Below are 15,020 nucleotides of genomic sequence, written 5' to 3' on the forward strand. Positions count from 1 at the left end.
TGAATGGTGACTGTCTTGAAAACCAAAACCAGTAATCACTCCAGATAGCCAACCAGAGGACACAGATAATCCAACAAACCAATCCAAACTGGCAGCAAATATATGTACAGTGTAGCTGACGCCAAGCTTTGAAAAATGAGTGTGAGTGAGACAACACAATTTTTCTTCTTTATTTATTAATTGTGTACATGTATGTAACTGTTATTAATTGTATTTATCACGATTGTATTTAAGTAATACCATGCATAGAAATGGGAATTCTGGAATAATGTTCTTGTTGTTGTTTTTGTACTTCTGATTGGATGACAAAGTGGTACAAGTTTTTTAAGTCAATCACACAGCATAACATATACAGTATAAATTATTATTTTTTGTCAAGTAAAAACAGTCTAAAAGTGAAAACTTCTGTTGACTGTAATTCTTGAGAAAATTGTTTATGAATACTATTCAATTACCAATGGGCATTCAGGGATGCAACTAAGAAAAAAATCATCAGGCTTATTAACAACCATGGATGGCTTTTCTGACCTAATTTGCACCTTGCAATTCATATTAAGTTTGGTTTCCAGTGAGATTTCAGCCAGTGATTAGTTCTCTTTCAGCTGGTGAAATTAGCCAGCAGCTGGCTTTTAGCTACGTCCCTGGAAATTCATGCACATGAAGACTACCAAATATCAGTTTCTTGCATTTACCTTTGGAATGTATGGGGTAACTTCCTTTGGGCATCTGCACACAAAGGACTCAAAAGCCTGCAAAACAATAAAACAAACTTTGTTATACAATCATTTACTGTCTTACATGTATCTTTAGTAGTACTGCGAGTTTTCTATTAGGCCCTCCAGAAGCTACATGTACATGTACAGTAAATATACAATGTATTTTATTGCAGGAGTCAGTGAGGGGGCTGGAAGTTGGGTATTGTCGAGGGTGGGCCCCAAAGCAAGTGGAGTACTTTAAATTTATGAAATGTGTCTTATTCTCTGGATTGGCATGGCTCAAAATGAATCCATTATTAATAATAATTTCTTTAGTTGTGACTGTGGAGGAAAACATTTAGGAGAGGCTAACAAGACAGAAACTAAAGCTTAGAGTACATGTCCACACTATAATGACAAAATGTTTTGCCCGAAAAGGGAGGCGCTGATATTTGAGGGTGAAGAGGGTCTACATGTGTAGAAGAGGATTTACATGTACATGTACAGTGCACTGTACCTTTAGTTAACATTCACTTACTTTAACTTTCAGTCTAGTTGCCAAGGAATTGAAAAATCCCATCAAACTGGTCGTTAACTTTTCATCTCACCTGAATGCAGTATTCTCGCAACTCATCATCATTCTCAACTTTAGAATACTGCACTATCATCGGTATGATCCTCTCCAAATGCTCTCCAACTCTGTGGCCTGCTTGGCGACTGCCATTCAAGATATATATTAATTACATTACATACAAAAATATTAAAGTGAAGTTAGGTATAAAGCATTGTTGGATTAATTTTCAAGAAACTGACAACTGCATAGTCAGGGCGGATACAGGATTATAGAGTGGGGGGTTCAAGATACGGAGTGCTGAAGGCAGTCCCCTGAAGGGGGGTTCCAGGGGAATTGAGGTCCTTGGAAATGGGATTTCCAGCATTCTGAGGTCAAGTCAGCGTGTTATAAGGTCTCATTTTTTTCATTTAGGGGGTTCAGCCACCCGAAGTCCCCTAGATCCACCCTAAGCATTAGTCATGCCGAAATATGTCTTTTAAAAGTTGTATCATGAGTTTCTCCTACCATATTGCTCCTATACATTGAATAAAAGTCCTAGTGGTGGAATGTGAGGCATTTTGTTTCAGCTCAGCTAACAAGTGATCCATCAATTCAACAAACAAGCTACTGTTTGCACTTAGCACAAGATGGCCTGCAATTCAAGAACAAAGATTTAGTATTAATAAAGGAATGATCAGGAAATATTCCCAGAAGAACAGAGAGTTTATGTTGTAGACAGGGCTCGAAATTGCAACTCACTGGTCGCCAATGCGACCAAAAATTGAGCACTGGCAACTAAATTTTCAGAACTGGTCGCCAGCTGGTGACTCGCATTTTGTCCGGTAACTAAAGAAAACCACGACACAACTTTTGTTTTTAAATCTTTATATTAGGAAATCAATTGGATATGGTAGCTAGTTTACAACTCACCTTTCCGTTCCCAGTAAATAATGTCTGAATATTACAAGATAATCGAAAAAATTGAATGTATTTCAAAAGGTCGATACTGCTTTCAAGGTGCACCATACTGTTTCAGCGGCTTCTTCCAAAACTGGGATCGCAGGTGCACTTCAACACCATGTGCTTTTATTTGCGGCAAAAATGGCAGCAGACACCAATCAGTTGAAGGAATTACGAGAGTTTTTACGTGCGGGGAATGAAGATTCAGCCAAAAGGTTAATCCAAACTTTGAATTCTTCGAGGAAAGCAAGTCGAAAATAAAGAACGGCATTTTGAAGAAGTAGCAAAGGGAAAATACGCAAGGATCCGTGTCTGTCTCACAATGAAAACCACGGACTTAAAAACGTTTTATGCTTCGCTTCATTTCAAAATAAAATGACTATGGAGACAACTGTCACCTTTGGACCAGAGACATATGACCTGAGAATAACGGTAGCTTTATAACTAAGGGTTACTCGTGTTGTTTCTTATTGTTTTCGCTCTTCAATTGTGACTTTTCTTACATGCAAAGTAACGTATAAAATCGTGTTCTTGTGTAAGTTATTTATAAAATAAGTTGGCAACCAAAATTTACGATCTGGCAACCAAAATTTTTCCGTTAGTCGCCAGCTGGCTCCCGAACGAAAAAGTTAATTTCGAGCCCAGTGTAGATGATGTTTTTCTTTATATTTACACATGAAAGACCCAAAGTTGCACCCATCATTACACTGCACTGCACACTGGAATGCTGATTTTTCAACGGCTTGATTTTTCAAACCTCCTGATCATCGAAACAATGTCTGCTCCCTTGAAAAAAAAAAACATTTTGAGAAATGTAGCCTAAAATTTCAAATCTCTTAATGTTTTGAACCAATCACCTTTCTCCAGAGTGGTTTGAAAAATTAGGATTCTACAATGTACCTTAGCTTGGATGGTAATGAAACCATGTTTACTTAACTAAATCAAACTAGAGGTAACTTTCATACCAAGTGCAATGATTGTTCTCTTTCGGACTGCTAGTCTTGCACTCGTTAGTTGTGGCAACAAAGCCTGCTGAATGGACTGGTGATATGATACCAAGAGACCTGAAAATATCAGATTTTCACATATGCGATGTACTGTACATTTTCACTCTATTACAGAAAAAATGTACAAACAAAGCTTGATCTCACATTACCACATGTAGGCAAGATCTCAGTGAAGCCATCACCATTTAAGATTAACGTAATAGTGGAATAACAAGTCCCTCACTCGATGGCTTAGCATATACACTGTACATGTAATATGTGCCTGCAGACGTTTTGCTCATTGACCATATTTTTGTGCTATTACTAAAATACTACCAACACGAATCACTAAAACAATATTATGTTAAGCCATCAAATACAGGTTGTAAGGATATACACACATGTACAGTGTACTGTATTTGACTGGTGTAAAATCATTCTCACCCTTTATATTTACCCATTAGGTTTAAATAACAGCCAAAGCAGACTGACAAGACCGGTTAACACATCTCTAAATGTACATCACGTAACATTACTACTTATATGTGTCACATAATAGTACCATTGATTGCAATTCTATCCAGCTTATGGGTCATCTGCTTCCAAGTCACTCTGGGTGCAGCAAGTAATAAATGGAAAAGGGCTTATCTAAGTCAAAAGCTCAGCAACAAAGCAAATTTTGACACCTTTGAAGAGGCTTTTTGTGTTAATGGGGTGGTAGGAAAGCATTGTGCTACATGTCATGTAGGTCTTGTTATTATTATTTTGGATCCTTGTGATACATGTATATTCATGTACTTCAAATGTGTAACCTCCACCCTGTAACATCTCCAATTAAGCATTAATGTCCTTGAAATCAGTTTACCTCCAAACCTGCTCAGAAGATCTCCAAGAATGTCTAAGGCTTCCAACTGAACGGACACATCAGTACTCTAACATGAAGATCAAATAACTTATATTAAATTGTACACTGTACACATATGAAAAAAAAAAGTGGCATGCAAAACTAAAGTTGCATGTTTCCTTGGTGCTTGGAAGTAAAATAATACCTCATTACAAAATGGGGTTCACTTTCCTTTTTGCGGCAAAGGGGTAACTACCGTTAAATGTAAAAAATGTGAATGTTCAACCTGGTTTGCCTTATCATGGTTAATACAAATGAGAACTACATGTGGATTGGCTTCATTAATACTAAGTACAGAGACAAAAAAGAAAACAATTTCCCTGTAGACTTAAATGAGAAATGCTACAGGGACATGCACCACAGGTGGGTGTTTCCATTGATACATGTAGCTTTTTAAAGTTCTCCCAAACTTTTACGAGTGTGTTCCTGTAACTTTATAGAAACACAGAGAAGGGATTTCCATTTCTTTCACAAACAGTGTGATTTCAAAAAGAGCAGAGGGAAAGAAAGTTTTTTTATATTAATAAGTTATCACTAAATCCTTTCTTTAACATTACCCACCTTGGAAATTGCATTTGTTAACCGACCAGTTATTCTACGGCAGATGTTGGCAGCCAATGAGGAAGAAGCAGGAGGCAATTCACCAATAACAGTTTTCAAACCTGCAAGTACGGAAACACAGAAGATGAGGAAAGTTCCATGGTGTATTTAGACTTCAACATGTGTGACTCCAGAATACATTGTACTAAATTGCATTTGGTCCTTGACTAGTTCAGTCTTACTCCCATAGGCCAAAATTATTTTTGCTCCATGTACATGTACTGTAGCACCTAGAATTGAAACCTCTGAAGGAAATCAGCAGATGAGGCAGCAAAAGTGACTGCTTTTGCTCTCTATATGCATGTTCAGAACCATTACTGAACTTATATACATGCCAACCAACCAACATTGTCTGATTCCATATTTTTATTTGTCTAGAGTGTCAGACATTACATGTAGGTCACTGCTGACCAAAAGCAAGAATGCTCTGGGGTGAGATTGTAACAGTCTTCAACACTTTTCAATCCCACTGGCTTCTTTGTGCTATTGAGTTGACTTGTATTCCCCTTTAACCTTGTCTCTACAAAACTGTGTGGTAACTCAAAGGAAAATCAAAATCAACCTGATTTGATTTTTTGAAAAGAACAAAAACAATGTGTACAATTTTTAAATGCCCATCATGCGATCAGTTCAGTCCTCTCTGAATTACTCACCAATGCTTGAGATGTCTCTTAGCTGCTCATTATCAGAAAGCATGTTTGAACACAGAGAATCCACTATAGTCTCCACATGGTGCTCCTTGACTTTGCTAACCAGAGGGCCAAGGCTAGAGGTGTCAAAGACACCAAGCCATTAATATCATAATTTCAACAACTGTGTTTTACATTTATAGAACCCACACAAATGCAAGGATGGGAAGGACACAGGGAGAATGATGAACGGAAGGACGAAGAGATGGAAGGTTGGAAGGATGAAGGGATGGAGGGAGAGGAGGAAGAGAAGGAGGGATAGAGGAAGTTAAGGGACAGATAGATAGAGGAAAGGGGAGGGCAGTAGGGAGGAGAGAGGGAGGGAGGGGGACATTGAGAGGGGGAAGAAAGGCAGGAGCAGTAGAGGAAGAGAGACAAGTTAGGTGGGTAGGGATGGATTTCCACAGTATGACTTGAGAGAAGGAAAACATGAATCTGCCGAAACTGGATGGGCAAAGCAGGGGTTTCATTAAGGGCCAGGCACCGGGCACGGGGCAAATTGACCAGCTGAGACGAAATTTAAGAGCTACATGTTACAAGAGATTGCAACTTAAATTGACACATGTAATTACCATTTGACAGCGAGGTTCTGCACTTCACCATTCTTGTCCTCTAGTAATTTCAAAAGCATCTGAACAACCTACACATAGACAAAACACTTGCTTGTAACATACTGTAGGTTGCATTCCTTTCAGATGACCTGGTTCACGATCAATGATCCAAGATCACTTGGATCATGGTGTATCAAAGGAATCGATGAATCCTTGTCAGGTGGATTCATTTGTTTCCTTTGATATAGGATCCTCCAAGTGATGTTGAATCCTTGATGCTAATCAGATCCTTGATCCTAATCCTTGATCCTGATCCTTGATCCTAATCAGATCAAGGATTCGACAAGTTTTTGGGTTAAACTGTTTCAACCACAACCAGTTTGGGTTGATACGTTGATGTTTCTCAATAGAACACTTGTCCCACCGTCTTTGGTTGAAATGCAGTAACTCCTAGGAACAGTCCTTATGCGAGCCTCAATCATGCGACACAATCACACAAAGGCTTTTTCAACTGTTTCAACCTGGTTTGAGGCCAGTTGAAAAAGTTGATCTACCAAACCAACCAGAAACAGTTGATCCCAATAGAACACGACCTAAGAGAGCAGAACAAGAATCAGCTACATGTAGTTATGATTCACACCTAATCAACATGTTTCTTTTAAAAACTTGCTACAGCAGCAAGGGTTTTGTGCTTTTTCTTCAAAATATGGATGATTAATGTACGATGTACACTGATTTACATGTACCTCTCCACATGTATGTCACCAAGTAATACACCACTGAGTATTAATAATTAAATTTTGTGACGCTCTTTCTACATGAAGCTATAACATATTATTAAAATCATTTGCAATTTCTAACTATACAATATGAATGAATGTGTACATGCATTGTACATTATTATGAACATTGGCATACAGTGTAAGCAATCATCATTTATACCACTGTCATCACAGTGAGCAGTAATTTTAGTGTCACTTTCATTCTTTAGAGTGTTTTACTGCTCACAACATGAAATTAGATTCTGAACATGGGTAAGTGGAAGGAACGAAAAAGAAAAAAACAAATAACTATGATTAAGTTTTGTCTATATTGCAGGGCAGACTGACCTTCCTTTCACTGTCGTCATCCAGTTTAATGGAGTCTTTCTGTAGTTCAGCCATCAAGTCATTTGTTGCCATGAACCTGAAATCCTTATCACTTGATGTCATCTGGAAATTGTATAATTTAAGGACAAGTTTAATAACAGTACCTGGTAGCATACCACATGTTTGGACTGAATGTGGTTGTATAAGAGCTTGGTAGATTTGAACGGTGCAGCTTTCACTCACAAATGGTCTCATGCACTTCAGGTGTTGCTGCTTGTTACATGTATGTAGTTCAGGTTTTAGTACATGCCCTAACGATACTGTTTGAATTTCCCAGGACAGGTTCTGGTACATGTAGCTCAAATACAATTCATTGTATCTGACAGGTTGAGTAGGATAAATTACTGTACAAGTTTGTGCAGTGAATAAATTTCACCAGCAGGATATAAAAATAATCATTTTATAGCCCATTTTTACAAATTGTGCTACAGAAGGCCTCTAATTCATGTCCAGATTCGATCAGGTCAGAGTTTAAAGACCCAACATTTTTGTACATGCACAGCAAAAAGAATCGGGTCATAATTCATCGATTTTTAAGCTTGCAACCCGCGCATTGAAAGGGAAATACTGGGACATTTTACACTAAATATCACGCAGCTTATCGTGAACTCTAAGCAGGTCTCGCTTTCACGTGTGCACCGTACCATGAATAATTCTTAAATTGACAGTTCCTCTTTTGCTTTACACAGTGCAGACTTGACAAGAACACCACAGGTACAGATTCAACAAGCAGACCGAGAAAGATCTCGGCTTACGCAAAACTGAAAGCTAACACTAAGGTATAACGAGGTGCATGTAAGACTACATAAAAGCCTATTGATCGATCAAAAAAGCCAGCATTTACATTTTATAAGTTCTTACCTGCTCGTACACGTCCGCGAGCACAAGCCACAATGGCAGTAAAAAAGCAAAATTTAACATGTCTTACCTTATCCAGGAGAGAAGCTATGTGGTACGGCGAGGTCGACATAATGAAATCTCCGACTTTGTCGCCAAATGACAGTTCCGCTCAGCTCCGAAGTTGTGATTATAGGAGGAATTTTCGTCCCCTTTCTCTCAATATACTCAGTACGCCTGCGTTCAAGCCCAAACCGCTGATGTATTGCCGACGATTCTCGACACTTTTACTTTGGCCAGAAAAGCCTGGGACGAACTTCACTTGCTCCTGGGACGGGGAAAGTCTGCGTGACATCAACCGGGGATATGTATTAGTATTTTTCCTGCATAGCAAGCGTTCCCGTACTTGGATTCTTTTCCGCATTTTGGTCGCGTGCAAATAGATTGGAGTGAGAGCAAAAAAAAAAAAAAAAAAAAAAAAGGGGGATCAGTGGGGATCAGTGGGGATATTGTTTTGCTCTCGCTGATCGCTCCAATTTGCGCGCGGCCAGAATGCGGAAAAACTCTAGGTACGGGAACGCTACACCGGCGATAAGCAGACTAGATTCGTATAATCTTTCGCCACATTCGCGCCTCCTCTCGCCTGAAACTGGGTTCTCGGAACAATTTCCAGACTTTGATGGGGCATTTTCGTCCTTAGCGCCCAGGCTCCTTTTGGTCAGTACCAAGAATCGCGACCTCTTGGCTGGTTCAACACCAGAAGCCCGCGATTCACGGACTTTCCGTCAAAGCTGACAAGTCTGATTGCTGAGAATATGAAAAGAAACTCTGCACATGCTCAGAAAATCAGATCCGGACAGAAGTCGCGATTCTTAGTGCTGACCAAAAGGAACGCAGCCTCTGGGGAAAAGAATGTTGCTAGGGTTGCTGGGGGTACCGTAAACTTCGGAAAGTAACGACCCTCGCTACTTTCGGAGTCAGCAGCCTCCTTTGGGGCTCGTTACTTTAATTTTGTAGGGTCTTTACTTTCGGAGGGTCGTTACTTGCGGGGAGCAAAAATCATGATATGTAAAGTTGGTGCGATTGAGCTCTTGTTACGAAATAAAAGACGGAAATTCGTAAATACCAGTTTTTTAGAAATCCGTATTAAATTCTTCATTCCAGTTTAAATCTATGTTGCTGCCACATGGGTGAGCTCTTCATGTCTAGATCGTGTTTTCAGTGGTCGGCAGAAAAGCTAGCCAGATACCGTAAACTGTTTGTACTTCATGACGTACTGCCATGTTAGTCTGCTTTCGCAATAACTCAGTGCGTTAGTGAGTTTTGAAATTAAATTCGAAGAAACGTTCCTTTTAATACTCCCCTAGCTGTTGAAAATGACACAGAGTTTTTAATTTAACGTTAGTACGTTCCTGTTACCTACACGGCGCAACATGAACTGATCAACACGAATTGACATTTTACAACGCTTCGTGACGTAAGCGCTTCCTTTCCTTGTTGTGCTTAATTTTCCCCTGACTATTGATTAGAAAAAAATATATACTGTCATTGAACTTTGGTCTCATTAATTTCGAGGTGCGGGGGACTGGGCTCGCTACTTTCGGCGGGGGGAGGGGGGCTACTTTCGGGATTTATTAGCGGCCACTTCACTTGTTGAAGACTGTAGTTTAGACAGTCAAAAGCTTGTGGTTTTTTTTCAATACCTTAAGCCAGACAACGTTTTTAAATATAAATAAAGCATTTGTTAAAAACGCATAATTTTACCTCGCAAAGAATGTCTCGATCGAAACTTTAAAAAAAAAAAAACTTTACAAATCCAGTTACGAGAGTTATCCGATCCTAGATCTGTCACCATCAAGACTTAGCACGGTTATATCCCGCGGCACTCCTACCCGCAGGCGAAATTTCCCTAGGGTCACACCCGGGCGTATACGTCCGTTGGGTGGGGCGAGCTTTCCGGTGGGGTGGGATTTTTTCTTTAGGACTTCGATGGGGTCTCACCATCACCCACTACAAGTCCGCGGTTGGTTTGCTTTTCGCGTTATATACGTCCAAAAACTCAAAGATTTTGCTGTTTTGGGTAGCGGAAGTGGAGAGGAAGGAAGCAGGAGCTTTCGAAGTGGAAAAAGCGGATTTAATACTTCTACTTTGTTTATTCGTCTCAGTTTATTGTTGTTTATCTTTATTGTGGATGAGAATAATCAGTTCATCTTAAATTGAGTGTCGGATTTAACCATTCAAATTAATCTGACATCTGACATAAGTTTGCAACGCAGACGGTGTAAATGAAGGATTGTAGCCCCTCATGAGATATTTTCTCCACTATATCTAAATTGTATTGAAAAATTCTCCGCGACCTGACCTTGTTCCCTGAGGGTTTTTCCCTTGGTATGTGAGCAGGCAAAAGCCCTGGAAACGAGGTTGGATGACATGGTTATGATCTTGAACTCCTGGGGAGAGCTAGTCAGCGAAAAAACAAAGACAACAAAATTTTATCAGTTGTAATCAACACCAGACTTTATAGCCCTCGCTCACCATCTATCAGAAATTCACGAGGAAAAAAATGGTAAACTTAAGAGAGGTGGGATTCTCGTGCTCAAATATGCTCATAGCCGAAATATATTACTTTACTCACTCACTACTTAGCCGTTTCCACTCTTGATTTTCGTATGGCCGAAAACATTTGCAAAATCAAATTCATCAAACCGACACTACCGCACTCTTATAAATTTATTCAAGAAAAAATGCAAAACCATAGAAAATGACTCGCCAATTCTGCCTAAATTTCATTAAGGTCGTGATGTCACTGCTTGCAAGGTTCCCTGCACACTACTTATAAAGTTGTGTTCACATTACAAAAATAAAACACGCCATGTTGAAGGATCCGTGAGTCTTGTGTGCGTCTCCTCTGCACGTGCCTGAAAGGGTAAGTAAAGCAAGTTCTTAGTAAAGTGAGATACCGTGACAACCTTAGCCTCTTCCAGGCGTTCAGTTAGTTGGGGCGCAGCGTGACAAACGGCGAGCGAAAAAGATAGGAGAGTTTCCGCTCGCCGTTTTTCGCGCAGCGCCCGGCCTGGAAGATGCTATGATAACCTTTGTAGGGCGGTTTTCAATTGAGTCTCGAAAGTAATTAGACAATTACTTTGGTTTTGGTTTTGGTTTTACTATGGTTTCAGATTGGCTAAGTAGTCTAACTGGTAAGTAATTGGTGTTTTTTTTTTTTTTTTTTTTTCGTTTTACGACACCCAATTGTAAACCGCTCTATCGCTTAACATCTTATTTTTCCTTAGAATTTAATCTACTTCACATGTGCAGATCAAAGATAGACATAGTTCAATTCTCCCAACTGGTACTCTATATAATATTCGGAGACACGCGAAGAGAATATCAGTTTCAATATCAGGCTTTTAACCAGTTTCCAGTTGGCTTGATAACTCAGTTGGTAGAGCACTGGACTGGTATCTCAGAGGTCATGGGTTCGAATCCCGTTCAAGCCCGATTTTTTCCAAGGTATTTAGGTTGTGTGGAAGATTGGTCTTTCATATATTCACTTGCATCCTTCGTTATTACAGACTCATAATGTAAACAGCTCCCAGTTGGCCTGGGGGCTATTGCTCATTTAGTACGAATTACTAGCGTTCTATCACGAATGCCGTTCTCTGATTGGCTACGCTACTCGCTATCTATTCTGTGATAGATAGTGAGTAGCCTAGCAGTGTACCCTTGTTAACAAAATGACGGCCGCTCCTGGCGTTTTCGAAGTGTCTGTGACGAGGATTTAAGTAAAGTTTTGAATGACTTGTAGATTTATACTAAAACAATTAGGTTATTCGCTCTCGACTCACGCGATAGAAATCTCGAGCTCATAATCTAATTGTTTATTAGTATAAATCTTCTAGCGTTCTATCACGAATGCCGTTCTCTGATTGGCTACACTACTCACTATCTATTTTACAAATAGATTCCATGTTGCCGTGCGTCTGTTCAGTAATACATCACAGATGACGTCAAAATGTGGTAAGAACAAAAAGGTGGCACACGAGGCGATAGCCCAGCGTGTCACTGGTGTTCTTACCACATTTTGACGTCTTCTGTGATCTATTACTGAACAGACGCACGGCAACATGAAATCTATTTGTTTTATATAATAACGAAACAAACTACTACAGATAAAGCTTTTTTTTATTTCAAAATCTTTCAGCATAACTCGAAAGCCGGCCTTTGCCCACTTTGGCGAACACGAAAAAAGCCATTTGACGTAATCTATTGTCTATACAAATTGAAGCAATCTCATTGGTTGCTATGCGTAGCAAAGAATTTTGATTGGTCCAGGAAAATCACGCCACTGTCAAACTTGACTTGAGCGTCGCTTCTCAAAGAGTCCTCATGATATCAAAATGCTGGAAACGAAATAATCTGAAAGATATTTAAAAAGCAATTGTATGAAATATTAAAGATATAAAAGATGATCCCAAATGAAAATAAAAAGTATCCCAATACATGTTAGAACAAGTTATTTAGATGAATTTTGAGTCATTCTGCCTTTCTTTTTGTGCGTTCGGAGTAAGTTGGCAACTTAAGTAGTTCGGCATCGACCTTTTCGCGAGACTGATAGTAAAATTCGCTGTCAGAATGTTCAATCTCATCTCTCATTTTGAAAAAAATCAAAATTTTGCTGAAACAAATCTCTTTCTGTCATTAATTTTAACCCGCATCGATTTTGCGGGAATTTACGTTTCACTTGTGGGGCTTTACGCGTTGTCCCGGCCCTATCATTTCGACGGGTGCGGCCTTCATGCGGGACCATTTTACTAATGGTTTTCTTAGTAAATAGCGCGCGGGGCTGTACGGGTCATATGATAAAATCCTGTACCTTGAATTCCAAACTGTTTGAATTTTTAATATGTCTGAGCAATTGTCGAATGTTATTGCGCCTTTGGGGAAAACCAATCAGCTTTGAGCTGCTGATGAATAAACCACAACTCGGAATGGTTAGCACGATGGAGCACGGATCCAGCGGTCTGGGTTCCAGCCGGATCATGGTGACTCAAGCAAGCTAAACCAGGCCTGACGGTTTATTTGCCAATTTTCTAAATGGTATATCGGTACAATAAACAAGTTTATTGAAAATCTGCCGGTTCAAATGGCTTGGTACATGTACAGAATCATTTTGTCAAATTTCTTGAAGCCTAAAAGTAAACTTCGTTGATGCCTGTTGTCAGGTCTCAGAGTTTTGAGACATGCTGGTTAGTTACTCTACCATGACATACTTTATTTGCAAATCATTGCACTTGAGAAAGTTTCAAGTCTAGTCAAACAGAGGCGGACCTAATTATAGCATCTGAGCAATAACAAAAGCACCATCTTCAATTACAGTTGTATATTGTCTTCACGTAGAATTGACCATGCAAAATTTACCTGAGATCTTTAAAGAACCAGCGTAAAAGGCTGCTTTGAAACACAAGAAACAAAGAGAAAACTCGGCTTTGCTTTTCCGACTCGGGACTGAAAGTACTTATCGAGATCTTGACTGGATGCGAACCCGTTGCGTGCAAGTTAATAGGCTGATTTAGCAAGAGAACGTGAACGTCACTTGACGACGACGCGCGCAGTACAAATACCCAAATATGGTCAAATTAGAACAGAATCCAGGTTATTCCGCCCGCCCTGCAGTCGTCATCTGACGTTCCCGTCTTGTTGCTAAATCAGCCTAATTAAGCCACTAGAACTTAAGAAATAAATAACAGACGCCAGGTAATCCTCTCCCTGGCTTTGACTTAGGGATTACATTGTGAACTAAAACCAAATAAAGCCAGTCTAACTGCAATATATTGTCTCATCTGTCTGTATTTTGCTCTGCAGCCTTGTATATGCCAGTAAGAGGTATAAACAGTTTGGTTTCCTCTGCTGTAAGAACTGACTTTCTGACTTTCAGTGTAATTCATTACACTGATTAATTAAAAAAAAAAGAAGAGAGACTTCTTATTTAGAAAAAAAAAAAAATTGCTTTCCGGCGGTTCCCTCTATTCATGATTAGTTGTTTTTACTATTATCAGAGAGGTTTTTAAATTTCATCCACATAACAAGTAATTTTTGCTCAGACATGGAGATGTTCCGCACAAATTAAGAAGTTTCCCGCGCAGTTTAATTTATTCATGAGCCACATTAGACTATCGGCCTTTTATATTGAAATATACATTCAAATATACAACATTATAATTAAGAAGTTTCCTAGGGCAACATATACTCTTTTGTTTCCTTTCATTGTTTGCCAGTATTTCAATTTCAATTTTTTTAAGAGAATCTTATAATACTATTAATGAAAATTTTTAGGTAGGGTTAGTAGAGTCCCCAATTAGCCCACATGGGCTAAATACATTGACACTTAAATAAAGTTCTCACTTACTTACCTGCTTTATACAATAGATTGACGGCAGCCAATCAGGATTGGGTTTGAGCAATATTGTCTCAAACAATCATTGTCATTTTTGACTGTCTTCGCGCGCTTCGACGTAATTTATTTCGTAATAAATTAACTAAGACCGCGCGCGCCAACTTATTATGCTTTGTGACCTCATCTTGTTCTGGATCCTCACTTTAAGTAAAAGAAGCCCCTGAAAAAAGGCACCTAGCAGGCGTTCTCTTCTGCTCAAGGTACTAACCATGAGGTCACCGCGTCACCCTCCTCAGAAGATTTAGTAAAATAGTTATTCCGCTATATATTCATCAGGGATTTCACTGGTTCGTTAGGAGCGCTGAATTCACCACTCAAAGTTCTTATAGTAAATTTATATACAGCTTTCAAGCCACGATTTCACCCAACAGCGTGACCGTACAGAGTTTTGATCTCTTTATACATGTACGTAAAAAAATTATTAAAGGCGACCAATTTTAATTAATTACTTGAATCATTGAAAACATGCGACTTTCCCGCCATGAATTTAGCGATATTATTTTGGCTATTAGATAGCAATTTTCAGAAGTCCACCTACCCTTAAGGTTAGATGCTTTTCAAGTCATTTTTCAAATTTACATCGCTTAGAGTGCTTAAAGTCTATTAAAGTGAGCTCGCTGGTTCATATTTAGGTCTTCGACTC

At 39.2% G+C, this 15,020-nt stretch overlaps 1 protein-coding gene across 1 annotated transcript in view; it reads right to left on the minus strand.

Moving 5' to 3' along the window:
• The window catches only part of LOC110063106 (cullin-associated NEDD8-dissociated protein 1-like), a 35,198-nt gene extending 26,775 nt beyond the window's left edge, over nucleotides 1–8,423 (minus strand). Inside the window, exons 1-10 of the mRNA XM_089271210.1 lie at nucleotides 8,015–8,423; nucleotides 7,048–7,149; nucleotides 5,960–6,027; nucleotides 5,352–5,464; nucleotides 4,660–4,760; nucleotides 4,060–4,126; nucleotides 3,174–3,272; nucleotides 1,774–1,900; nucleotides 1,304–1,412; nucleotides 693–749 (exon numbers count right to left, since the gene is read on the minus strand). Coding sequence (XP_089127336.1) covers nucleotides 693–749; nucleotides 1,304–1,412; nucleotides 1,774–1,900; nucleotides 3,174–3,272; nucleotides 4,060–4,126; nucleotides 4,660–4,760; nucleotides 5,352–5,464; nucleotides 5,960–6,027; nucleotides 7,048–7,149; nucleotides 8,015–8,056 — 885 coding nt within the window. The 5' untranslated portion in view covers nucleotides 8,057–8,423. The remainder of the gene's footprint in view (nucleotides 1–692; nucleotides 750–1,303; nucleotides 1,413–1,773; nucleotides 1,901–3,173; nucleotides 3,273–4,059; nucleotides 4,127–4,659; nucleotides 4,761–5,351; nucleotides 5,465–5,959; nucleotides 6,028–7,047; nucleotides 7,150–8,014) is intronic.
• Nucleotides 8,424–15,020: the final 6,597 nt, after the last annotated feature.

Source organism: Orbicella faveolata, unplaced genomic scaffold, assembly GCF_042242905.1.
Source record: "Orbicella faveolata isolate gen_17 unplaced genomic scaffold, um_ofav_v1 contig_34, whole genome shotgun sequence".
Classification (NCBI taxonomy): Eukaryota; Metazoa; Cnidaria; class Anthozoa; order Scleractinia; family Merulinidae; genus Orbicella; species Orbicella faveolata.